Source organism: Oncorhynchus nerka, linkage group LG20 (genome assembly GCF_034236695.1).
Source record: "Oncorhynchus nerka isolate Pitt River linkage group LG20, Oner_Uvic_2.0, whole genome shotgun sequence".
In the NCBI taxonomy this organism is placed as follows: Eukaryota; Metazoa; Chordata; class Actinopteri; order Salmoniformes; family Salmonidae; genus Oncorhynchus; species Oncorhynchus nerka.
Window position 1 is genome coordinate 28,875,648 of NC_088415.1, and position 25,333 is coordinate 28,900,980.

At 46.1% G+C, this 25,333-nt stretch overlaps 1 protein-coding gene across 1 annotated transcript in view; it reads right to left on the reverse strand.

Moving 5' to 3' along the window:
• LOC115102209 (intermembrane lipid transfer protein VPS13D-like) overlaps positions 1-24,455 on the reverse strand; it is a 64,166-nt gene extending 39,711 nt beyond the window's left edge. Inside the window, 36 exon segments of the mRNA XM_065005367.1 lie at positions 740-868; positions 2,016-2,156; positions 2,327-2,416; positions 2,701-2,904; positions 3,024-3,098; positions 3,339-3,546; positions 3,787-3,942; positions 4,189-4,322; positions 4,520-4,794; positions 5,400-5,624; positions 5,776-5,894; positions 6,035-6,206; positions 6,516-6,732; positions 6,861-7,050; positions 8,573-8,693; positions 8,695-8,753; positions 9,461-9,641; positions 9,786-9,912; positions 10,109-10,199; positions 10,335-11,441; positions 11,664-11,818; positions 11,960-14,239; positions 14,425-14,557; positions 14,763-14,893; positions 17,228-17,407; positions 17,525-17,591; positions 17,691-17,821; positions 18,073-18,240; positions 18,617-19,012; positions 19,015-19,456; positions 19,550-19,666; positions 19,762-19,842; positions 20,750-20,940; positions 21,751-21,828; positions 22,093-22,301; positions 23,908-24,455. Of these exon segments, the coding sequence (XP_064861439.1) occupies positions 740-868; positions 2,016-2,156; positions 2,327-2,416; positions 2,701-2,904; positions 3,024-3,098; positions 3,339-3,546; positions 3,787-3,942; positions 4,189-4,322; positions 4,520-4,794; positions 5,400-5,624; positions 5,776-5,894; positions 6,035-6,206; positions 6,516-6,732; positions 6,861-7,050; positions 8,573-8,693; positions 8,695-8,753; positions 9,461-9,641; positions 9,786-9,912; positions 10,109-10,199; positions 10,335-11,441; positions 11,664-11,818; positions 11,960-14,239; positions 14,425-14,557; positions 14,763-14,893; positions 17,228-17,407; positions 17,525-17,591; positions 17,691-17,821; positions 18,073-18,240; positions 18,617-19,012; positions 19,015-19,456; positions 19,550-19,666; positions 19,762-19,842; positions 20,750-20,940; positions 21,751-21,828; positions 22,093-22,189 (8,668 nt within the window). The 5' untranslated portion in view covers positions 22,190-22,301; positions 23,908-24,455.
• Between the last annotated feature and the right edge of the window lie 878 nt (positions 24,456-25,333).

Genomic DNA, 25,333 nt, shown 5'->3' on the forward strand with positions numbered 1-25,333 from the left:
TATTATGGGGTCATACCACCAATCAATAGACCTGGATCAGAGCTCAATAAACAGAAATCTAACTTTGACTTGAAACCCTCCCACCCTAAGGTGGTACAACACGATAAAACAAGTCGTAAACAGTCTTTACAACTAGTTAGCATAATTTAGACACGATAGACTTATCTAGGCCCAGGGCGGAGGGTTCAAGTAAAGAGTTCAAATGTTTTGATAGAAACATGGAGTGAGTCTTAACTCTTAATACACCATTTGACAAGGCAAAGGAAATGTGTTCATGTTTTCTTCAAACTCTCCAATTGTGCTATAACCATGCGAAGGCAGCGATTATTCAGGCAGGTTTCCAAAGCATCCGTGTAAAGTTTTTTTGCGTTGTCAAAAAGTCCCTCTCAATCAGTGTAATCTTAATCTGCACATAATGACATGTGATACAGTAGCAAAGATATTCTGGTACTACCTAAACATTATTACAGAATAAAGTGTGAAACATACAATCAAATACTCCCAACACATATTCACAGTATGTTCGATAAGATTCACTAGCGTTTGATATGTGCTGGAGCAATTGAGGGACCGAATTTTTTCTACTGTGGCTATTTCTAGCCCATAACAAGTGATACACGCATGTGTGCATACCAGTATGTGGTTTCATATGTAACTGTACAGATGTTACAGAGTGTGTCAGCTGTGTGAATGGTGTGTGTGTATGAGAGAAAGTAAACTTGGGGGAAACAGTACTCACTCTGTCCGAAACAGGGGGGGTCCACTGAGGAACCCATCCAGGATAGGGCTGCCGATGCCTGGGGAGGCTGCTGCTCCTCTTCCTTGCAGTAGTCAGCCAGCCAGGAGCTCTTGGTGAGGCTGTACTGCTCTGTGTGGCCAGGAGAGGGTGGTAGCAAGGTGAGGAGGACACTCAAATCCATACAAGGCCACCATTACAGACCACTCTGTCTCTGGCTTAAATACACTGAACAAAAATATAAACGCAACATACAACAATTTAAAAGATTTTACTGAGTTACGCTTCATTGTGGAATGTTGTCCCATACGCACTGTCCGGTACAGTTGAAACCGGGATTCATCTGTGAAGAGCACACCTCTCCAGCGTGCCAGTGTCCATCGAAGGTGAAGTCAGATACGACACCGAACTGCAGTCAGGTCAAGACCCTGGTTAGGACGCTGAGCACACAGATGAGATTCCCTGAGAGTTTGTGCAGAAAGTCTTGGCTGTGCATCAGCTGTCCTGGTGTCTGGTCCCAGATGATCCCACAGGTGAAGAAGCCAGATGTGGAGGTTCTGGGCTGGCGTGGTCACACGTGCTCTGTGGTGAAGAAGCCAGATGTGGAGGTTCTGGGCTGGCGTGGTCACACGTGCTCTGCAGTTGTGAGGCTAGTTAGAATTACTGTGAAATTCTCCAAAATGATATTGTAGGCAGCTTATGATACAGAAATGAACATTCAATTCTCTGGCAACAGCTCTGGTGAACAAATCCTGCAGTCAGCATCCCAATTGCACGTTCCCTCAAAACTTGAGACATCTGTGGCATTGTGTTGTGTGACAAAATTGCACATTTTAGTAGCCTTTTATTGTCCACAGCAAAAGCTGCACGTGTGTAATGAATGGTCATGCAGTTTAATCAGCTTCTCGATATGCCACACCTGTCAGGTGGATGGATTGTCTTGGCAAAGGAAAATGCTCACTAACAGAGACAAAAACAAATGTGTGCACAAAATTTGAGAGAAATAAGCTTTTTGTTTTTTGATCTGTTAAACATGGGAACAAAACTTTACATGTTGCGTTTATATTTTTGTTCAGTATATATCCGGGGCTAAAACCCTTTAGTTAAACATGGTGTGAAGAAGTCAAAGACGCATCCAAAAAGGCACCCTTTCACTACATAGCGCATTACTTTATACCAGAGATCCGTGGGACCCTGTCAAAAGTAGTGCACGACGTAGGGAATAGGGTGCCATGTCAAATGCATCCGGTGTCCAAATAGTGGGCAGCGCAGTTCATACCCAGGAGGACAGAGGTGATGTTGACATCCAGTCTCTGCTTGGCACGGATGCCCATCTTGAGGCGTGGTGGGTGGAGGCGCCCTGCAGCCTGCTGCTGCCAAGTCAGGAAACAGGGCCAGGGCTCGATGAAGGGCTCCCAACCTGACACACACGTGAACATGAACACGGACATAAACACAGAGATATGGATAGGAACAGAGAGAAACATACAATGGAACAACAGTTCAGATCATTACAGGATCGTTTGGCTCTGGGTTACAGCTAAATGTTGTGACTGACTGGCCCCCAGACGGTCATCTCCAGCAGCTCACCTGACAGTTCTCTGTTGTAGTAGTCCCCTGACAAAGTGAAGCTGCCGTTGCCCTCCTGGGTCGAGCCAATCCGCTGCAGCACATACAGCCCTGCCATGGGAGTTAAAAGGAGAATGAGCTCTCAGATGACATTACATTGTTGTTACCTTATAGTATTAACACTGACTATAGTACATACCACCTACATTATATTACACACACTATCAGTATGCATGTTATCTGTATATTAAGTAGCTATAGAACAAGTTTTCAGAAAGGTGAATGTTCCAGCTTCTGTCTGTTGCTTTCATCCAAACTCCTAAAACACACAGTGGAAATGACATGAAAAGGGGATTTCCTTCCACATATATGAAGGGCAAGGCGCTCAAACTGACGTGAGAAAGTGAACTCGGCCAGCGGGACATCACAGTCGAGACAGTCGTCGATGAAGCAGATACACACGCTCTCCGCCTTGATCTCCACCCCGGACAAAGGGTGCGACGAGTGGCTGGCCGAGTCCGGGTCTGCTCTGCCCCGGGCCTGACCCACCATGGTCTCTGCATTCTCCAGCAGCCATGTGGCAGCCTGGTCCAGTTGGCCTGGGAGGGGACAGACAAGGTGGTCAAGTCCATACCGTGTATGAAAAGCGCGGCCACATTCCATTCCTAGTGGGAGGAGATGTGACATTGTTAGAAAATTGTAGCTAGAGCCTCCTCACCTTTGCTCTGGATCAGGGCTCGTTTGCAGTCCTCCTTCCTAAAGCCTAGATCCTGTAGGCGAGTCAGCTGGCCCTCTGAAGACAAAACATATCACATCATACCAGGGTTATGGTAACAAGCTGTGCTACGTATCTTTTATTATTATACCTGAGTTATTACAGCTTGTGAGGTCAACACTCATGGGTCAGGAACAATCACAGAGCCAGTGGTAAAGAAAAATAAATGTTAACGTGACTTTTCTAATATAATAGCTACGTAAACGCTATTCACCATATAACTCAACTACACCCCTGTAGGCCTCTGAGGTGACATACCTAGTAGGGCTTTGGTCTTGTGCCTGAAGTTGTCTTTCTGGGAGCTGGAGGGGTCCTGGTTGGCTGTGGATGGTACTACAAGGGTCTGGGTGCCTTCGGCAGTGTCGCTGGGCCCGGGAGAGCCGGCGGTGGGGATAGATTTGGCGATAGCCAAGAAGAGCTGAACGTCGTTGTAAGAAAGCCGGATGTCCAAAGCAGGGAACTGGATCTGTGAGGACAACAGAGACCCATTGACATTTTGCATGATCACAAAAAGTGTTCTAAGTGTTTTTTTTCTCTCCAATAAACCTGGGTTACGTTCAGTAACTAGGCATGAAACAGTAAAAAAATGTGTCGAAACAGAGAATAAAAACAGGTGCTTTCAATGGACTTTCAGCAAATGTGTTCTCTCATTTAGTACCTACTGAACATTACCCCCCCCCATCCCCACCCCTGACTGAACCCTGACCTCCAGTAAAGGCGGAAAGTCTGCCATGTTGAAGGCGTCTAGCAGGCCAGAGCTGCTCTGGTAGGTGGGACTGCCACACAGCTCCACCTGCACGTTGACAGGGTCGATGATGGACAGGGCTGTCTCCTGCTCACTGCCAAGCCGACAGGAGAACACCTGGACATGGACAGGAAGACACCAACATGACAAAACAGCCTTGTGTAGAGAGTAAGAGTTGGAAAGAGGGCGCACCCCCCATCTTTAACATGATCACTTCTGTGACAGCTTCGGTACCCTCTAACTCTATGGAACATAGACCCATATTCAAATTGACACAAACTAACTCAAACTGACATAGGGCTCTGTATTGAGTTAGTCGTCCAGTGGTTTCAGGACATAGGTGTGAAAGTAGTGGTCAGTCACCTCAATGCCGGCCAGGCTGCCAGAGAATGGCCTGTCCAGCAGACGGGGTTTGTAGGTGAGTACAGTAGTGCCCTTCAGAATGACGGCATTGGTGTCCAGACAAGACGAGTCCTCAACCACCACAAACTCAGTACCTTGGACAAAACATGTATTTTATGTATTATCATTATGTCTATTATTGAGATTACAGTCATTAACTAGTGGTGACAACGCAGCATAAGAAACATCACGACTATGAGAGACAATTCAAATTATATCTGTGCTTGCCAATATCTGAATCTCTATTGTACAACAGAGACTTATGGCAGGGGAGTCTGCTGTAGCTCCTCACCTGTCACGTTGATCTTGACTTCCAGGTACCGATCCTGCATGACGGGCACAGTGGACCTCTTGGTGACCACGCCGCTCTTGACTGTCTTGGGCATGACGGCACCTGTGGTCTCTGTGTCACTGCTGCCGCTGGGCCAGCGCTGGCGAGGCGCACCATCTGCCCCCTTCTCAGTGGGCATGCGCAGGAAGTCCCGAACCAGCTGGAGCCAATCAAAGATGAGGAAAACACGCAGGTTGTTGAGGACAATGGTGAAACAGGACGAGTCTCTTGTGGACCTGACAGGAGAGAAAGGAGATAATGATTAGTAAATGTGGGTCTGTGTGTCTGTCTACGTCAGGCCTAAGAGCCAATTCATGCTTGAACCGAAAATGTGGTCGGAGGCGCCGCATGGATGGTGTGACGCAATCGCAGCGCCTTCAGAGGCACGCTGAGGCCAAATTGAGCTCCGTACCACATCGACGTCCCCCTCTCAAATTTTGGAACAATGCTGAGGGCTGCGTATAGCTCCATATTGACATGGTCGGGTGACGGTAGGTGAGGGTGGGAGGTCCAATATAAACAAGTTAATTTCCTTGACAACTTCCATCACAAGCGCTGCGCTGCTCCGCAAGAAGTATGAATGTCCTGACTTCTGCAGAGGCCGTATCATTGTAAATGCTGTACTGCCAATGCAGACGTCGGATTGACCAAGCAGCGCTTTTAAAGGGCCATGACCGTGTCCAAAATGGCACCTTATTACCTATGTAGTACCCTACGTATGTATCCATTTTAGATTTGCCAATATAGGCACAGACTTTGTATTTGGCATTTCACAAGGCTCTGTGCTTGGACCCCTGCTATTTTCTGCATACATGTTACAACTTCGAAATGTTATCCGCACCTGTAATGCAGCTCCAGCTGGAGTGTGGCCCGGTTGGTGCCCGTCTTGGAGGGCTGCAGGATGCAGTCGAAAACATTGTGCTTGCCCCTGCCACTGCTGCCTACGTCCATGCCAGGCCCGGTGTAACGGGTGTCATATGCCAAGAGGGAGTGAGACACCAGATTCACCGACTTGGAGCCGTTGGAGAAACTCTCAAACAACAGCTTAGACTTCATGAAATCAAACCTGCAGATAAGGAGAGGAGCGCTACAGTGAGGAACACCGGATTTGGATTGTCCGTTTACTTCCTGAATTGAACCCAAACCAATTGGCAAAAGTAAATACACAGAAAACATTTGATATCTCCTCATGCTCAAAATGAAGCGTTAATACCAACCTGGCTAGTGAGCATGGTTTCTGTCCCGTGGCGTTGGGGCTGTCCAGCAACTCCAGGCTGACGTTCATCATGTCCACCAGGACGGACAGGCTGGTGTACACATCACCACTCAACACCGTCTGGGGAAACACATGAAGTCACTCAGAAGAATCACTCTCAGAAGAACATTGTTAGTCAATTAAAAGTCAAGAATTGGCAGTCAGCCACATTGCAGAGAGTATGTGTATGCGTATGCGTGTGTACGTGTGTGCGTACTCACATAGTTGCTGGGGTCCTGCAGGTTGTACGGGCGGAGGAACTCCTCAACAGGCTCTCCTAGGTTGTTGTCCAGCAGGCCTCGGATCAGCTGGTAGCGCTCCAGGTCCAGGGAGCAGTGTACCGAGGACAGGCTGCCGTGGATGGACATGTCTGGTACCGTATGGCTCAGCGCACTAGTCAATCAATCAATAATTCAGTCAAATCCACCAATCAATACTATCTTTTTTTTTGTCCCACTTGGAAAAGTCATCAGCACACAGGAACAACTATTATTAATCAATAGTTACCAGCAACATTCAAACACATACAACAAAGACAGTCAGTTTAACTCATTGAGAGATCCATTACCCCGCAGACAAAAATGGTTGAAATGACAAGTTTTGCCCAGTGGGTAACAATTATGTAAGCAAGAGAACAGTAGTGTTGCTGCTGAAGCAAGCCCAACAATGTATATTAGTGCCCATCTTTCATATTAGGCTCACCTGTCCAGGTTGCGCTCCACTTTGAGTTTGAGGTGGCAGCGCTCCTTGAGCAGAGATGCGGCGGTGCGGCGGACCGAGTAGGAGGGGAAGACCAGGTCTGAGTCAGGCTGCTTCCCTGCGGCGCTGTCCCAAGGCTGGCAGGGTAGACGCTCCGCAGCAAAGATGTCCATCTCCTGAAGGTCCAAGGCTATGCAGTCCAGCAGACACACATGATCCTCTGGGAACACACACACATCAAGAAGCTTATTCTGAATATTCATTTCAAGTATTTATTTATTGACTTGAAGTACAGCGATTCATACACATTTGCAGAGAATATATGAGTTTAGTGGTCACTGGGCTCACCCAGGATGAAGGGTGGGTCATCCTCGCCAGGGATCCTCCCAGCAGCGGGCTGGGCCTGGGGCCTTCCCAGGGTGAAACCAAAGGATGCGGGGGTGGAGGTGCTGCTAGAGGAGGTTTTGGGCTTCTCAGGTGACTCCTCCTCACTAATCGTTGCTGGTCCAGTCTGTGACTGGCTGTCCCTCACGCGATCCTTAGGAAGAACGATGAACTGCTTAATGAACGTACACTGTAACATCTGAAAGAACCATTGACATTAACCTTCTCTTATTATTTCACATCTGACAAAACCTAATTCGCACGACAACTTAGCTAATGTTCCTCTATCATAGTTTCAGAAGGAACTGCTGCAATTGCTCTTCCCAGCCTAAACAGTGAATTTGAAAAATCACTTTAAAGCGGCAATCAGCAGTTGAAACAATAACAAAGCATCCTCCCTGGCCCTGTTTCTATAAAAAGCTGAGTGATGTGGCAGGATAAATGCAACCACTTTCAAATTCATAGGCAGAGCTATGGATGCAAGGACTGACCATCCATGGATATCACAATTATAGTTTTAGCCATGTTGAGGCTATATAGTTCAAAAAATAATAATTTTACATTCACTTTATTTGAAAACATTTACTTTATTTAAAAACAAGCTTATATTTTGGGTTCTGATGGGGTACGACAGTTGAACTAAGCTTATGATGCATTCATAAGTTATATTTTAAAGAATCAATGTGTACATAGAATTACATTTATACTTTAAATCCAAAAATGTATGTAGCATCTGCTGATTGCCCATTTAAGTAAATGACCAGGAAAACACTGAATAAATACACAAATATATATATAAAAAAAACACCCAGGCAATTGATCCAAGTGGTTCAGGATAGAAAACACACAAAGACCCTGAAAGTCCACAGAACAACCATCTGAGATAGAGGGCAGACGGTTCACACCTCAAACCAAGCAGCACCCCAAAAACATGCCCTTGTACCTTGTAGTGGGAAGGGTCCTTGTACGAATTAGCATGCAATATCAAATTCTTCACAAAACAAAATGCAAAATGGTGATGAAACACTATGCTACCACATCAAACTCCACCTGAAGCAGTCATTACTATGAGAGTTAAGAAAACAACTAAAGTTAGTACGAGTTAAGTATACAAAACTATTTCCTCATACAGTGCTAGTATCTAGTGGCCACGTTCTCATGCTCAATTAAAAACTCAGAGAGGCCTGTATTCATAAAGCATTTTCCATTTGAATGTCACTAGTAAAGAGACATCAGGCTGGAGCGCACAACAACAATGCAAGTACGTATTGTACCACAAATGCTGAATATACAACGTAGGCGCCAGCGAACATCACACCTCATTCAAAGTCTGATGGGGGATAAAGAAAAGTGGCATCAAAAAAGCAACCCTTGCTAATGAGCATTGTTACTGGAGAATGTTTGTGGTCGACGATTCTGCAGCCAAACAATGATGACAAAGTATGGATTTAGGGTTTTGCCATTTCAAAATCACATTTCAAACAGGTATCATATAGGCCTATAAAATGTTATAAATCATTGCATCACATTTGTCATATGAAAACATGTAGTAATGTAAAATGCTTCATAAATACGACCATATTAGTCCAGTAGCAGGGATGTGGACGACCGGTAGACACGCTGTCAGGACTCACCAGAGAGGGGAAAAAGGTATGGGCCATGGTAAGTTTCTCTACCTTGTCTCTGAGTGAGAAGGTACCATGGGTGCCAGCAGGCAGGAAAGAGTTATGGACGCGCAGCTGGCCCAGGTTGGCAACAATGAGGCGTGGCGAGCGCGAGCTCTCTGGGATGAGCAGACGGGGCGCCCGCCTCGATGTCCAGCAGCACACGGGACGCCCGCTGAGGTCGCTCACGAACCTGTGGGGAAGGAGGCAGGGATAAGTGAGGGGGTGGTTGTCTTTTTTTAGCTTCTGCTAATGACATTAAGGTAGACTGGTATTTTCCTAGGATCAAATGGATAGGGGATTGAATACTACACACTCGTCTCTGCTGACCAGGTGTAAAAGTGCTAAAGGACAATCCAAATATTCATTAAATTAATTACAATTACAAAAAAATATATAAATTGTTTCTTCAGATACTTTGAATCTAAAATACATGTTGAGGCATATAAATGACAACTTGAGAGATTGGATGCCTCCTGGTGTGCTGGTCCAAAGCAGTGCCCTGTACCATATGTCAGTTGGGATTTAACAAGCAGGCCAGACATGGTGCTCAGTGTCCAGTCTGATCGCAACAGAGACAGCCATATTGTCTTGAGGTGACCCAAGGTCAACCTGACGGTGACGGCAGGTGACAACTCCCTGGGCTACCTGCAGCCATCTTAGTTGGCAGGGGGTACGACGGAATGCCATAACGCCAGGGTAGACACTACAGTTCAATTAGCTATGTTTCATCGAAATGTACAGCTGTGTATGGTCTAAGAAGCAGTGAAAGTTGACAATGTTTTCAAATCCCCAAGAGGTAGCATATATAATGACAACAGTAGTGGATCACGGACACAGCCTTGAGGAACACTACAGCTTGAAACTGAAAAGCAGAGTGGACCCGAAGGCCGTACTCACAGCCTGGCCCTCCATTGCGGCTCTCTGCCTGCCCAGGACATCCTGCAGCTGAGTAAAGTGCTGAATGAAGGCCACAACCTCGGCCTGGAAGCGCTGCGTGTGGACATACTGCACTGAGGCCATCTGCAGAGACACCTTCATGTCACACTCCCGCTCAAGCCAGGGGTCAGGATCCCCGTATCTGTAGAAACACCACTAGTCAGTGAGATGCAGTGTTAAAACAATGAGAAAATTAAGGTCTATTTCTTTGTCAAAGACCAGAGCTAGCTGTCAAGCTAATGCAGCTGTAGGGAAGTGATTCCTGTATAAAGAAAACCTAGCCTACTTGTGTATGTTGAAGACAAGGGCCTCTCCGCCTCGCGTGGTGAAGCGCTCCCTGTAGAGGTCACCATGTGGGGTCAGGTCACTCAGAGACAGGCTTCCAAGACTACCCTGCAATGCTAGGTCGCCATCTGAAATATAGGATGACATCACACTGCATGAGATGCAAACTCATTGTTCTTCAACAGTGTGATACAACAAACAATAATTTAAATACTTAATATGAATGTACCATGATTGATATTGTATTATATTCATACAACCATTTTTTCAATTGCTATGATTAAACTGTTGACATCTAAGTGCAACATTAAGTTGATTACCTACCAATCATTTCCCAGTGGGCAGACAGTTTGGAGACGCTAGCTTTAGCAAGCTCATTGGTTTTCTTGTTTAGCACAAGAGCAAGCGCATGGACCTGAGGAGGAAAACATGGTAAATGTATTCATGCTCACCATTGTACTTATATTTATTTAGATTTCTTGTAACTCTCACTATATCACCGAAAAGCCATGTCGATGCGTCTTCATTGCTGCTGCTGTGAGTACTGTACCTTGAGATCCAGTTTAGTGTTGACCACCTCAGCAACTTCCTCCTGGCTGAGGTCTGGGTACATGTCCCCCTGCTTGTGTGGGTTCCCAGGCTGGAACAGAGGATGTCCCGGCATAGGCTGCTGGGGGAAGGGCACCTTGACTGCGTGGTTGTTGGCCGTGGAGCCGATCCCGAAGAAGTCCAGGATGACCACCCATGTTTGCAGCGTGATCAGCACATCCAGACAGTTGAAGTCCACGTCGATGCTCCGCCCCACGCCACCGTATCGGCTCTGGAACTCTGGGTGGCGCGGGTCCACCAGCAGCAAGTTGATGTGAACAAGAGACTCGTCAAAGTCGGAGGGCGGAGGGTGGGGCGAAGGGGTATTGCGGGTGGGGGAGGGCGGTGGGGTGCTGGGGCAGGCAGGGTCCTTCTTGGGTCCGCTCTTACGGCTGGCGGCCGACGGGGTGCTGGGGTGTCTCTGGTACAGCTGGAAGACGTTCTGGGCCTCCTCCATGTGGGCAGGCAGCGAGCGGGGCATCTCAGGGTAGAGGGCGTTGGAGGCCGATGGGCACGACTGGGACAGGTATTCCTTGGGGCTGAATGTGGAGGGCTTGGGAGCACCCCTGGAAACCATTAGGTGCTTGTACTTGGACTCGGGGTTCTGCTCCAGGAGGTCCTCCATGAGGAGGGAGCGCAACGTGAGCTGGACAGACAGGCAGTTGGGGTGGTCTTTGGTAAAGTCTCCCTCCAGGTCCTGGAAGCGCAGGCTGACCAGCCCCTGGGAACCCTGGCTGAGGTCAGCACTCAGCTGCACCTGGAGCTCTGCCACCCTGAAAGTGGCCCTCACCTGGGTGAAGGAGAGCGTCTGCATCGGGGGACTGTGGGATTGCAGGGGCTTGGGGGATGACAGCGAGTTGGACAGGGAGGCGTAGGAGAGGCCGATGAGCGGGGGGTCCCGGGCAAAGAGCCCACCCTGGGGATCTGGGAAGCGGTGGGGTTTGGTGGAGGAGGGGGTGGGGGGCGGCGGGGTGGGAGGCTGGCTAGGTGTCAATCTCTGGGGCTCAGTGAGGGGAAGGTTATCCAGTGTCTGTAGAACCTGCTCATACACAGGCTTGGCCAGGAACACCTGAGAGCACAAAGTCAAAACATCATCTAAAAACAAAATAGACAGTAAACATTTGCAAACTACCCTCATTGCAATATAAAATACAACAGAAAATATTTAATATCTATATTTAAAAATATTTAAAACATTTAAACATTCTACTCGGGTCATTTGATTCAGTCAAAGACGCAAAGAAAATACATTTGAGATGAGCAGTAAGTCACAAATGTGAGAAAAGTATACCTGTACTGCGTTGACAAACTTGCCCTCCACCCGAAGTAACCCTGTGCTGTTATAGGGCTCGTCTGTGGTTAGGAAGGTGAACTGGGTATCCTCATCAATGGGAGGAACTTTCTCCAGGGTGAACTGAATGGTGGTGTCTTTCAGAATATGGAAGGCTGAGAGAGAGAGAGAAAAGTGGGAGTTATCATAACAACCAAACAGTAATACAACAATACAGTAACTCTAAATATAGCAAAACAATGGAAAGGAAATGGTGGGGAAACTCTTCACTTCCCATTCTAATAATTTCTCCTCACCTTTTCCCCGACTCAGATATTCAAAGAAGTCATGGCGAGTAAACTGTGGCTCGTCCTGATTGATATTTCCGTTGTGAGAAGGAGATTGGTTAGAGGAACTGCTGTCAGTTCTAGCTACCTTCCTCAACACAAGGTGACTGGTATTGAGTGAGTAGAGCCGGATATCCTTCACTAGCACCTGTAGTCTCTCCCCTTCCGAGTCCTGCCCGGCAACAAAGTTCTGGATGGTGATACTCCCCAGGTGACCCACCAGGAGCTCGGGGTGACCAGGTTTACGGGGAATGGACACGACTGGTGACTCGATGCTGACATTGAGGATCAGCTTGACCATAAACGAGTCTATGGTGGGTTCTTCCTCCTGCACGCTCAAATCCTCTTCATCCTCAAACGGATAGTTGCTCCAGTTGCTCTGGCTCTGGGTCCTGGAGCGCCGCGACGGCGTCTCGAACAGGGAGACCATGCCGCTGTACTCGGCCGTCTTGGTTGCCAGCACCGTGGACACCTTGGTGGCGGCTGTCTTGAGCATGGAGCGGAAGTTGTCCTCCAGCTCGTTGGCCGAGAGGCTCAGCTCCTTCAGGAACTTGGCGGAGTGGTTGTAGTGCAGCGAGGCCATCTGCAGTGTTAATGAGCACTCCCCCTGGGAGCGCTCCAGAAGTCGGAAGTTCAACGCCTCTGAGGGGGCTCCTTCAGAGCCACAGAAGAAGGCTACGCCTCCTGCTGCCGAGGGGTCATCTTCTACGTTGCCAATGCTGACCACAAACTGGCTCCGGCCACCCTCCTGGGTCAAGTCTACTAGCTGGATAGAGCCCAGCGAGCCATTGACATCCAGCCGGCTGCCCATGGACACGTTGACCTTAGTGCCATTGACACTGGCCGTGGCGATCTTCAAGCCTTTCTTCTCTCCGCCCAGTACGCTGCCAGTGGCCACAGTCCTCAGCAGCAGCAGGTTCAACCTGTGGATTTCCACAGTCAGCTCCTTGTTCTGGTCGTAGGTGGACTGGTAGGTCTCCTCCTGACCCTCCTGGTCCTGGCCCGCCAGAAGGGGCGATGGCTGCTGGGCCAAGGGGCTCTCCTCCTTGGGGAAAGACTTCTGGAGGAACTTGAGCAGCTCCACCATGGTCTCCGGGTTGAGGATGATGTCCAGGTTGTTGACCTGCATTGTGGTCACCTGGAGGGAGCTGTCCAGGTTCATCGAGGGGCAGTCGGAGCTGACAAACTGGTACTCCAGTTTGATGAGGGCCTCCTGGTCTCTGAGGAAGGAGCTGAACGGGGAGGATCTGTCGAAGAGTAACCCAGAGGAGGAGTCTCGGTGGAGGGCAGGGTGCTCGGGCGACATCCCTTCGGGCCCGGCAGGGGAGGAGGGATGGCTCTCTCGGAGGCTGCCAGTAGGCACATCGAAGCTCAGGTGCTTGTGGGAGGCCACCAGGAGGTCAAAGTCGGAGCCATAGGTCTGTAGCGTGTCCACCAGCAGCAGGCCATGGACGGTGAGGGACACCTCTGCGTCGTAAGGCCGCTTCACAAAATGGGCATTGGTGCCGAAGACCTTAAGGACGGAGATGTATCGTCCGTTGCTCTCCACGCCCAGCTGCATGTAGTTGATGTTGAACTCAGCCAGGAGGAGGCGCGACTCCACCAGGACCTCCCTCGTGTGCTGCTCCAGTGTCATCACGCTCTGGGTAAGGTTCTTGGCCGAGCCCTGGAGCTTCCACTGGCTGTCCTCCCTCTGGAAGATCTTCTCATGGCGCAGGCTGGAGGGGTCAGGTGTCTTGACGTTCTCTGCTTTCTCCTGGCCCTCGTCCTCCTCAGCGGGGCTGCCCAGTCGGGCCAGGCAGCTCCTGAGGGCGGTCATCTTCTCCAGGTTGATGTGGACCTTAAGATCTGGCAGGGTCCCGGAAAGCACAGCCCCAGGGAGCTGGGGGTCTGAGGTGTAGCGCAGCCTCTGCTCCAGCTCCAGCAGCACGTTAAACTTCTCAACCACGTGGGTGGGCCCCACCTCGCTCTCCTGCAGGTGCTTCCAGTTGTCTTTGTAGCGTCCCACCATGATCTGCAGGTCCTTGAAGGACAGAGAGTACTTCTCGTAGAGGTTTCTGCTGAAGGCCTGGACCCCCTCGGGGGATTTAAGGCTTGCGAGCTGGGGGTACTTGTTCTGGTCTTTGAACTCAGTCTCCATTTCAGGGGGTGGAGAATTTGGGGGTGTGGCCAGCGGAGTCTGGTACTCTTCATCACTGTTATACTCCTCCCCCTCCGGCTGAGTGGTCTTCGACTTTGTTTTAGTGTCATCTTTAAAGAGAAAATAAAACGTACATTTTAAACAGAATATCTTTAATACAATATAGACAAAGAAAAATTACTATTCCTGCTTATTCAACAACAACCATTTTACAAGACTGCAGACTGTGCTTAGTCTACCTTTGAAAGAATCAGCTTAGTCAAATGTGTTGTGCGAAGATGTGAGCTAATTTTACCTTGTGAGTTAGTGAGGAGAATCCGTCCCAGGTCAACCACCACTAACATGGGGTCCTGTGACTGGAAGTCATCTGGGAAGATCACCTGGGGGGCACAGATATCCAACTTCATAGTCCAGCGCTTACTGTTCTCCTGTAATGTCAAATAGAGCAAAAGTACAAAGTCACATACAACATTAGTATAAACCAATTAGACACTTAAAAAAATGGGGGAATTATTTTTCCAATATACAATAGCCATTAATTATGTGATCAATGATCATATTATTAACTTCACAGTTCAACTACAACATTAGAATGACACATGGTGTGAATGGAAAGAAGTCAAAAGTTATTACAATGAACTCTCCCACTAGTAGCTGGTCGAGGGTTTGTCTGATCTCTGCCTTGGTCTGCATCTTGAGCTTGTTGTATTGCCTCCTGGCAGCTTCCGCCACTCTCACCTCCAGCTCCGACTGGTACCCAAAACCTGCCAAACAGACCATAATATCTTTTAAAACCTTTTATTTTCCTCAGAATAGAAGTGTTGTTTCCTGAGCACATGGGAAATATAGACTACAGTGCTAGATACAGCCCTTACATCCCACCCTTCTGGCTCATCAACAAAAGGGCAAACAACAGTGCCGTGTGGTGGATAAATACAGTGCCTTCGGAAAGTATTCAGACCCTTTCCCTTTACATTACAGCCTTGTTCAAAAATAGATGAAATGTTTTCCACACAATACCCCAATAAAGACAAAGCGAAAACAGGTTTTTAGAAATGTTCGGAGCAAAGTACAGCGAGATCCTTGATGAAAACCTGCTGCAGAGTGCTCAGGACCGCATCCACTGGGGCAAAGGTTCACCTTCCAACAGGACAATGACCCTAAGCACACAGCCAAGACAACGCAGGAGTGACTTTGGGACAAGTCTCTGAATGTTCTTGAGTGGCCCAGCTAGAGCCCGGACTTAAACACGATCAAACATCTCTGGAGAGACCTGAAAATAGCTGTGCAGCGACGCTCCCCATCCAACCTGACAGAGCTTGGGAGGATCTGCAGAGAAGAATGCGAGAAACTCCCCAAATACAGGTGTACCAAGCTTGTAACGTCATACCCAAGAAGAATTGAGGCTGTAATCATTGCCAAAGGTACTTCAACAAAGTACTGAGTAAAGGGTCTGAATACTTGTGATATCAGTTTTTTATTTTTAATACATTTGCAAAAATGTCCAAACCTGTTTTTGATACATGTGTGTATACACACACACACACACACACACATACATTACATTACATTACATACATACATACATACATACAAGGTGTGTGTATATATTTTAAAGAAATTTGCAAAAATGTCATATGCACACAGATTATTTCACTTATAATTCACTGTATCACAATTCCAGTGGGTCAGAAGTTTACATACACACATTTGACTGTGTCTTTAAACAGCTTGGAAAATTCCAGAAAAGTATGGCATGGCTTTAGAAGCTTCTGATAGGCTAATTGACAATTGTAGACCACAAGTCTGGTTCATCCTTGGGAGCAATTTCCAAACGCCTGAAGGTACAACGTTCATCTGTACAAACAATAGTGCGCAAGTATAAACACCATGGGTCCACACAGCCGTCAAATGGATCAGGAAGGAGACGTGTTCTGTCTCCTAGAGATGAACATACTTTGATACGAAAAGTGTAAATCAATCCCAGAACCACAGCAAAGGACCTTGTGAACATGCTGGAGGAAACAGGTACAAAAGTATCTATATCCATAGTAAAACGAGTCCTATATCAACATAACCTGAAAAGCCACTCAGCAAGTAAGAAGCCACTGCTCCAAAACCTCCATAAAAAAGCCAGTCTACGGTTTGTAACTGCACATGGCGACAAAGATCGTACTTTTTGGAGAAATGTCCTCTGGTCTGATGAAACAAAAATAGAATTGTTTGGCCATAATGACCATTGTTATGTTTGGAGGAAAAAGGGGGAGGCTTGCAAGCCAAAGAACACCATCCCAACCGTGAAGCACGGGGGTGGCAGCATCATGTTTTGGGGGTGCCTTGCTGCAGGAGGGACTGGTGCACTTCACAAAATAGATGGCTTCATGAGGAAGGAAGATTATGTGGATATATTGAAGCAACATCTCAAGACATCAGTTAAAGCTTGGGTCTTCCAAATGGGTCTTCCAAATGGACAATGACCCCAAGAATACTTCCAAAGTTGTGGCCAAATGGCTTGAGGACAACAAAGTCAAGGTATTGGAGTGGCCATCACAAAACCCTGACCTCAATCCCATAGAAAATGTGTGGGCAGAACTGAAAAAGCGTGTGTGAGCAAGGAGGCCTACAAACCTGACTCAGTTACTCCAGCACTGTCAGGAGGAATGGGCCAAAATTCACCCAACTTAATGTAGGAAGCTTGTGGAAGGCTACCCAAAAATTTTACCCAAGTTAAACAATTTAAAGGCAATGCTACCAAATACTAATTGAGTGTATGTAAACTTCTGACCCACTGGGAATGTGATGAAAGAAATAAAAGCTTAAATAAATCACTCTACTATTATTCTGACATTTCACATTCTTAAAATAAAGTGGTGATCTAACTGACGTAAAACAGGGAATTGTTACTAGGATTAAATGTCAGGAATTGTGAAAACTGAGTTTAAATGTATTTGACTAAGGTGTATGTAAACTTCCGACTTCAACTGTATACATGCACATACGTACACACACACACACACACACACACACACACACACACACACAAACACACAGCGAGAGAGAGATAGATATCTATATATATATATCCATCTATATCTTACCTGAGGTGTGGACTCTTCCTTTGTAGAAGAACTCAGTGACTTTCTTAATGGCCTGAGGGTTGTAGATGATGTTCAGAGGGCTAGTGTTCACCTCCAGTCTCCGCTCAAATTTACACCTAACCGGGTTGCGCTCGTATATCATCTCAAACACAGGGGACGCCGATGACTCTGAGCTAGGGACTGGCCAAAAAAAGATCAACTTTTATTGTATTTATATTCCATTTCATGAAATAACATTAATTCATTTAACAAGTGATTAATGCATTTTGCAATCTTCTTGTAAACTTAAACACTCACCTGAGCTGCTTGTTTCAGCACCGCTAGGCTGGCCAAAAGGCTGGTTTATGGCAACCACAACCTGGTCCTTTTAGGAAGATAACAATGACAGATTAATATTCTGTACATATAGCACAGGTTCAATCTATTCACATGTTCAACTCAAACGGGCCTGCTGCTCCCTCACCGGTTTGGGGGAAACAAGGAAGGGGAAGATGGTGCCCTGGGTGGTGAGGTCTCTGAGGAATAAGCCCCCCAGCTTGACAGACAGAAGAGAGGACTCCGAGCGGGGCAGAGACTCCACTCCCACCTTCACCTCTGAGATAAGGAGACACCGTTACAGCATTGCTCAGGGCAAACCATCAATCATTATCACACCGCACCCACTACCCATATGAGCATGCATTCTCAATCAACTTATGTTCTCAAACAAATATCAGTATTTGGGAGGGGAGTCTACTATAAAGTAAATCTGCATCCGAAATGGCACTCTATTCCCCTATGGCTCTGGCCAAAAGTAGTGTGCTATATATAAGAAATAGGGTGCCATTTTGGACACCATGCTGTACCTGAGAACTTCAACTCGATGACGCCGCTCTCAGCTCCCCTCTTGTCTTGGTGGAAAAGGGTGACGGCTCCCTTCTCCAGTTGGAACTCTAGCCGGGCAAAAAGGTGGTCTCTCCTGGTGAAGGTGTTGAGGGTCTGAGAGTCCTCCAGAGGGTCAAACAGATCCTCCTCTGTACAGGGAACAGAGAGGGACACCATCTGGTTGATTAGGTTGGAACCGACTGAGACATATGGCACTGTGACTTTTTGTCCCTTACAGTGGGATACAAATGTATAGGGAATAGGCAAGGGGGGAAAAGCAACCATTTTCAACAGAGAGAGTGTGAGGTCCTTAAAAGACACAGACTGCATCTGTACTACACTCCAACATAGTATTTGCTGTCTCTTTAGTATTAAAGGGCTATCCCATTATTTTGACTACACTCACTCAATGGCAACATATTTTTTTTTAAAAATGTTCCACGATCCGGGAGAAAAGCTGTTCAGTCTCCCATTGACATCAATGCATGACTAAGTGAAAGTTAGAATTTGCCCCTTAGTGCTTACCCAACATATCCCAGGTGCCAGGGCCTGGTAGGAGCTCATCAGGGCCCGTCTCAGGGTACGCTCCGTACCAGCCGCCCCAGCCAGGGAACCAAGACTGCAGGTACTGGATCATGCCAGAGCTGCCACTCTTGGGGATGGAGCTCTCTGTGGGAGAACAGGGTGGTGGGCTCTCAGCGATAGGTTCTCTCACACTCTCTGCGATTTCCTCCTGTTTGCGGAAGCAGTCGTGGACAACTCCCCTAAGGCTCTGCAACTCCTCCAGATTCTGCTCATCCTCCACTCTCTGCAATTCACACTCCTCCGGGGGGGTGAGGGGGGCTCCTTTAAGCCTCTGGAAGTAGAGGTTGGTGTAAAGCTGGGCGTCCCGTGCCCTCTGCAGGGCAAACTCCCAGTTCCCCTCCGCCTCTGCTCTCGAATCTCACTCAGGTTGGCCTGGATGGCAAAATTCCACCAATGCCGGCAGTTTCCGATGACGGGGACTTTGGGTCTCCACTGGCGGAACATCATCTCCCTTTCCCTGCGGTCCAGCTCTTTGAGGAAGGCCATGATCTGCTGGTACTGCACCTGTGACAGTCGTAGGGATAGAGGCTTCAGCTGAACCTGGCCCTCGATGCGGGGCACGTTACGAGACCTCAGAGGCTCCTTGGAGGCATTCCTCCTCAGCAGCACCGAGGCACACACCGGCTCAAAGATATACTGGTGCTCTCGGCTCTGCATGCACTTGGTCATGGCCTCCTGAATCTCATTGGCGGGGAGATCGCCCAACATGCTCGACACTGTGTCCCAATAGACGCTGAATTCTTTAATCTCCAGTTGCTTTTGCCGCATGAGCCTTTGTGCCTGTAAAGAAGGAGGAACACACTCACTATTAGATAGAGCAGCCAATACCCACTTGATATGTCAAGCGATGTCTGACGGGCACATGCTTCTTACCGGTTCTATTGAAGAGTTCTGTGCAGATACGTTGTTGATGCAGACACCAAAGCAAAATGGCTTCCCTGGGTTGGTCAAGTCATCCTCAAATCGCAAGTGGACATCTTGTATCTTTAGCTGAAGAGGAAGCCCAAAGGGAAAAGTCAGTTCTGATTCTAAACACAAGTCAAGTGGATTGCAATGACATGTCCCAAAGGAATGTGATATTTTACCTCAATGTTCTCCACGATCCTGGTGACTACAGAGGCAGTGACAGAGTACCAGTAGGACTCTCCTTTCTGTTCACACTCGCTCTGAGGGAAAGGTACATCAATCAAAACATCGACTAGTTGTCTAATGAGCAACATGTCCCTTTCATTACAATGCTGAAGATACTGTACATATCACAATCATATGTAAACTGCGGCTTAGTGGACCTCTTGGATACATATAATTTCACAGCAAAAGTAGGAAGCAATCCACTCTTCACTGCAATAGCATAATACAATGTTTCCAAAAGTAAGGCCATATTGATTACATGCAATCAATAAATCACATTTATAAGATAAAACACAGGTCACTATGCATTAGTCTTTAAGTACAGTAATGCAACTGTCTACATACAAACACTGAGTTTTCAAAACATTATTAACACCTTCCTAATATTGCGTTGCACCCCCCCCTACCATTTCCCTCAGAACAGCCTAAATTCGTCGGGGCATGGAATCTTCAAGTTGTCAAAAGCATTCCACAGGGATGCTGGCCCATGCTGACTCCAATGCTTCCCACAGTTGTGTCAAGTTGGCTGGTGGACTGTTCTAGATACGCACGGGACACTGTTGAGCATGAAAAACCCAGCAGCATTGCAGTTCTTGACAAAAACCGGTGTGCCTGGCTCCTACTAGCATACCCTGTTAAAAAGCACTTAAATGTTCTGTCTTGCACATTCCACCTCTGAATGACACACATACACAATCCATGTTTTAATTGTCTCAAGACTTAAAAATTATTCTTTAACCTGTTTCCTCCCCTTCATCTACAGTGATTGAAGTGGATTTAACAAGTGGCATCAATAAGGGATCATAGCTTTCACCTGGATTCACATGGGCAGTCTATGTCAGGGAAAATGCAGGTGTTCATAATGTTTTGTATACTGCATACATACACAGTCTACAGATAAGAATACAGCAGAGCCTGATTCTTGCCACCATTCCCACACACCTTCCACTTGTCCTCTAGTGCCTTGAGCAGCTGTTTCTTGCGTTCGCGCTCGTCCTCCCTCTCCGTCTCCTTGTCATACTCCTGGGGTCGGACCGGGCCGATGATGAGGTTGAGCTGGGACATAGAGATGACCCAGGGGTCACTGTGGGGCCGGTAGAACGGGATCTGGAGTGTGATCTTCCCAATGAAGCCTGGAGAGCGCAAGCATGGTGTAGCATGAAGTACTACAGTACTCATAATTCTCTGTGTATTGTGTCTTGATTTTATCTTAGTAAAGAAGTTACTGAAGATAACAATGGTGCCCCTTCTCCTTATCAATACACTAACTTCAAATCAAATAATGAAGATAAACGACATAAAAGCTGAGATAACATTCATTTGAAGTGACTAAATGAACATTGCTCAACCTCAAATAGGACTTTTGTGAACTTGCATACTTTCTCAGTATAGCTGTCATGTACTGTGTGAAATGCATTGTGTTGCTGTTGTGTATTTATTATTGTATGTCTAAGAACTGTAGACTGTTGTCATACTAATCACTGTGCTGCACTGACGACACAGCCACTTACCATCCAGCTAGTCTTAACAATTAAACCAATCACTGGTTTGGTTGAAAGAAAGGCATGTTGAACCATTTATCTTTATCTTGGCCAGGTCGCAGTTGTAAAAGAGAACTTGATCTCAACTAGCTTATCTGGTTAAATAAAGGTGAAAAAAATAATGTTTTTTATTTATTTCCTTTGCCATTATGGGTGCATGCTTGTTACCAGACTAAATAACACTGATTGTTGACATTCTTTTAGTGAACAAAAGGTCAAACAAGCAGTATTGATCAGCAAGGACTGGAGATAAGTGTGGTGAGTGCCCTGGAATTAAGGCCAATCTTTTGCTCAACTCATAATAACTCATATTGGGCATATTGAGTTTAATTCTATATTTTTTTTATATAGTTATTGTGAATGTTTTCAATGATCAGTCAGGCTTTTTGATGGATCACTCACCTGCTTTGACCTCAAAGGGCAGATCAAACTCTCGGAGGGCATCTTTCCTTAAGGGAAGGTTCTCCAGCTCCACCGCCCCTAGGAAGACAAGGGTTTCAGATACAGTGCTACAGCTACAGTAAATGCATGATACATTATGATATTTATTGTGCTATATTGTATACTGCAGGGATTCTGGTAGCATAGCACGTTGAAGAGCTGTCAAATTCAATGAGGGTAAGAGCGAGGATGATGTCATCATAGAAACTGATGGTGGACACCCTGAGGCGGACGGACGGAGGGACGACAGACAGACAGACAGACAGACAGACAGACAGACAGACAGACAGACAGACAGGGTACCTTTGAGGAGGGCGATGGAGAGCTGGTCTGTATTTAGGTTGCTGACATATTTGCCTAGGTATGTGTTGAGTACCCAGGCAACAAGTCCCTCCAACATTATGAGGGGTCAGGGAGAGGGAGTGGGGCTTTGTGGGGAAGGTGTGGGGGGAAATCTTGGATGAAAAGGTCTGGAATCTTGGAGTTGCAGCCTCTCCAGAATAACATGAAATCTGGTAAAAAAGAAAAGGTAAAGTCATCCAAACATTAAAGCAGCATGGCTCGAGTCCTCATTCTATAGTGAACTGGTATGAGGCAACACACATTATTTAGAACAAAGTTATGTTGCAATGCGATCTTAACACCTGATGGTGCTCTTCACAACGGTCATACGATGGCAGTTTCCCTGACAGCTAGCCTAGATACTAAATCTGACAGTAGCCAACTAGCATGCTACCAACTTTCCAAAACATTGACTCAAGTTTAGCATTAATTTTAGAGCTAACTCTACACAAATGCCAAGCTAATGGGCCATTATTCAATGTCATTTCAGCAAGCCAGGACACCCACCATCTCACATGAGGAATCCAAAGTAATTGTCAAAATCCACCCATGGACCCCACACACCCCAGCCAATCCCAACTACGAGTATACAGTATTAGTTTTCTGTGTCTGACAAGTAGTATGGAGCTGTGGCTCAGAGTATTGTTTCTTCATCAGAGAAATGTGTCATTGAAGTTGTTAGGTTTATGTCATATCCTGCATCCTGTTAATACCAAGTTCTAAAAACTAGATGGTTCTGTTCCTGCTATTAGGTGATTTATTATATATATATTTTTTACATATTAGTTTAAGCAGTCTATGGACAAGGTATGACATCAACCCATGCTTTGGTTTTGTTTACCTGGCCAATGTTTTAAACGCAAACGTTTTATAATTTGTAACAAATCCAATGCATGTCAATGGTACCTATATTTCCATTTTCAAAATTCATATCCAAATCTATAAGTAGCATTATTGCCTTAATTCATTTTCAGATACTTTAGGATGATTTGAACATTTAAGTGTGAAAATACTAACATAGGTAGCATTGAATTGCATTGGATTTGTGCCACAAATGCTAAAAGGTTTGCATTTGGAACAGTGGCGAACAAAACTAAAGCATGAGTTGCTGTCATACAATGTCAATAGACTGCTCACAGGCTTAGGAAACCAATGTCATTTTGTAGTACCCTGTTAGCATTGAGAGGGTGGGGGGTTATTTCAAACTTTTCACCTAATAGCATGAACAGCACCATCTATTGATCAGAACCTGGTAATATCAGGATGTATGATGGGACATAAACCTAACAATTTCCATTACCATTTTTTCTTAACAGGGGAAAACATCACCAAATTAACTGGGAATTCATTACATAGAAACAATACTCAGAGCCACACCTCCATACTACTTGTCAGACACAGAACTGTTACTATATATTGGTTGTTGGGTGGGATTAATGTGGGGTGTCCATGGGTGACGTTTGACCATTCATTTGGTCCAAATCAGATGTTGGGTATTATATTTACTTAATATTAATATATGAATCCTATAAATTAAAATGCAATCAATTCTAACATAAACGATTTCAGAACAATCAGATGGTGCGTGTCGAAATCCTCTTGTGTTTTTTGAAGTGGATAACCCTAACACCAGACCAGATTATAGGCAGATATCACAGGTCGTTTCTGTTTTGACAACGATGGCTACTGTGTCACTACTTGGATAAATCAGATAACGTAGTTAGTTATGGCTAAAGTTGCCAGCCCAGCTGCCAATGATTTTAGAAGACAACTTACCTTAAGCTAGCTAGTTAGCTAGCTAATTGTTAATGTGTTTGTGCCCATGATACAGCTAGTCCGATGCGATGTGTCAAAAACTCAAGAGAAAAGTATGACAGTCGAAAAGCGCCGTTAGCTAACCACCTAGCTAGATAGTTATCTTACGTAGCGCTCTATTCAAAAGCCTAGCATGAAAAGTGACTGGGTGAACAATGTCCTTGCTAGCTACCTAGGACAGTCACCCACCGTTAGGGCGAAAGACAAAATAAGTGAAAAGTCCTCTGTCAAAAACTCAACACAGGAATGCAGACAGCCCACACACTCGTCGACAAGGAGAATGCTAGCTAGCCAGCTACACTGGCCAGGCAAGCTTCGTTGGATCTTATAGTATTAGCAGAAAGACAAGAGCGAGTAGACAGTCCTTGCTGAATGTACCGAAAGTTAGCCACAGGACGTGAAGCTAGCTAACTGTGATCATAAACGTCTTCAAATTTTGTTTCGGACTTCACCCCCACTAGCTGTCAGCAAAGTCGCGGGCATTAGCTAGCTGCAGGATTGCTTCCTTGTTTGGCAAACGTTCCAACAGGGATTTTCCTGTCACGTGATAAAAACAAATACGTTTTGAGACATCATGCACCGCTAGCCACTGAGGACCCCTAGTGCCTGGAAGTGAAATTGATCTGAGATTTTTACTATGGGCTTGAGCGATACTAAATTCATCAAGAATTAAACATTTGAGCCCATTTCAATTTCCTCAGAAATAGCAATTATGTCATTTGTGGCTCAACAGTTGACCAAAATGTATTACTATAGCTTTCCCATACAGATGCATTTAATTATGTGATCCTGCTATCTAGCTATCATCACAAGGGGGTGCAATTTGTCCGTCAGTTATTGGTGCTGCAGTCTGATCTGCAAATCACCTGGCATACCAAACTTTCCAACATTCAAAATGTCAGAAACTAAGGAGCTTTTATTTCCAGGCATTAGGCTGATACATTGTAGCCTAGTTGTGGCATATTCCATGGGGAAAATAAATTACAATAGACCATAAACTGTTTAAATTGATGACATTTGACTAATTCAACCAAATTGCCATAGTGAAACACAGTCATGTTGATGAATTAAGTTGAAATAACGAGGAAACTATGTTGACAAAACTCATCTTTGGCCGAAGATTGTAGATGTCCAAAGTAGAATTTGGAGTGGGTGTGTTTGAAGTGGGTGTGTTTGCCAGGAGCTGTATCTTAATGAGTCAAGAGGAAAGAGGAAAAGATAGCTCAATGCCGTCCATTGAGGTTTCAAGACACCCTTGAAGAATATAGCCTATAACTGGTATAATTTCATTCTTTTAGGTTTTCATTTTGTCTTTTAACATATTTTATGATTGAAATGTAAAACATTTCATGATATTTTTGTAACCTTTGTTTTTTATTTTACTGTA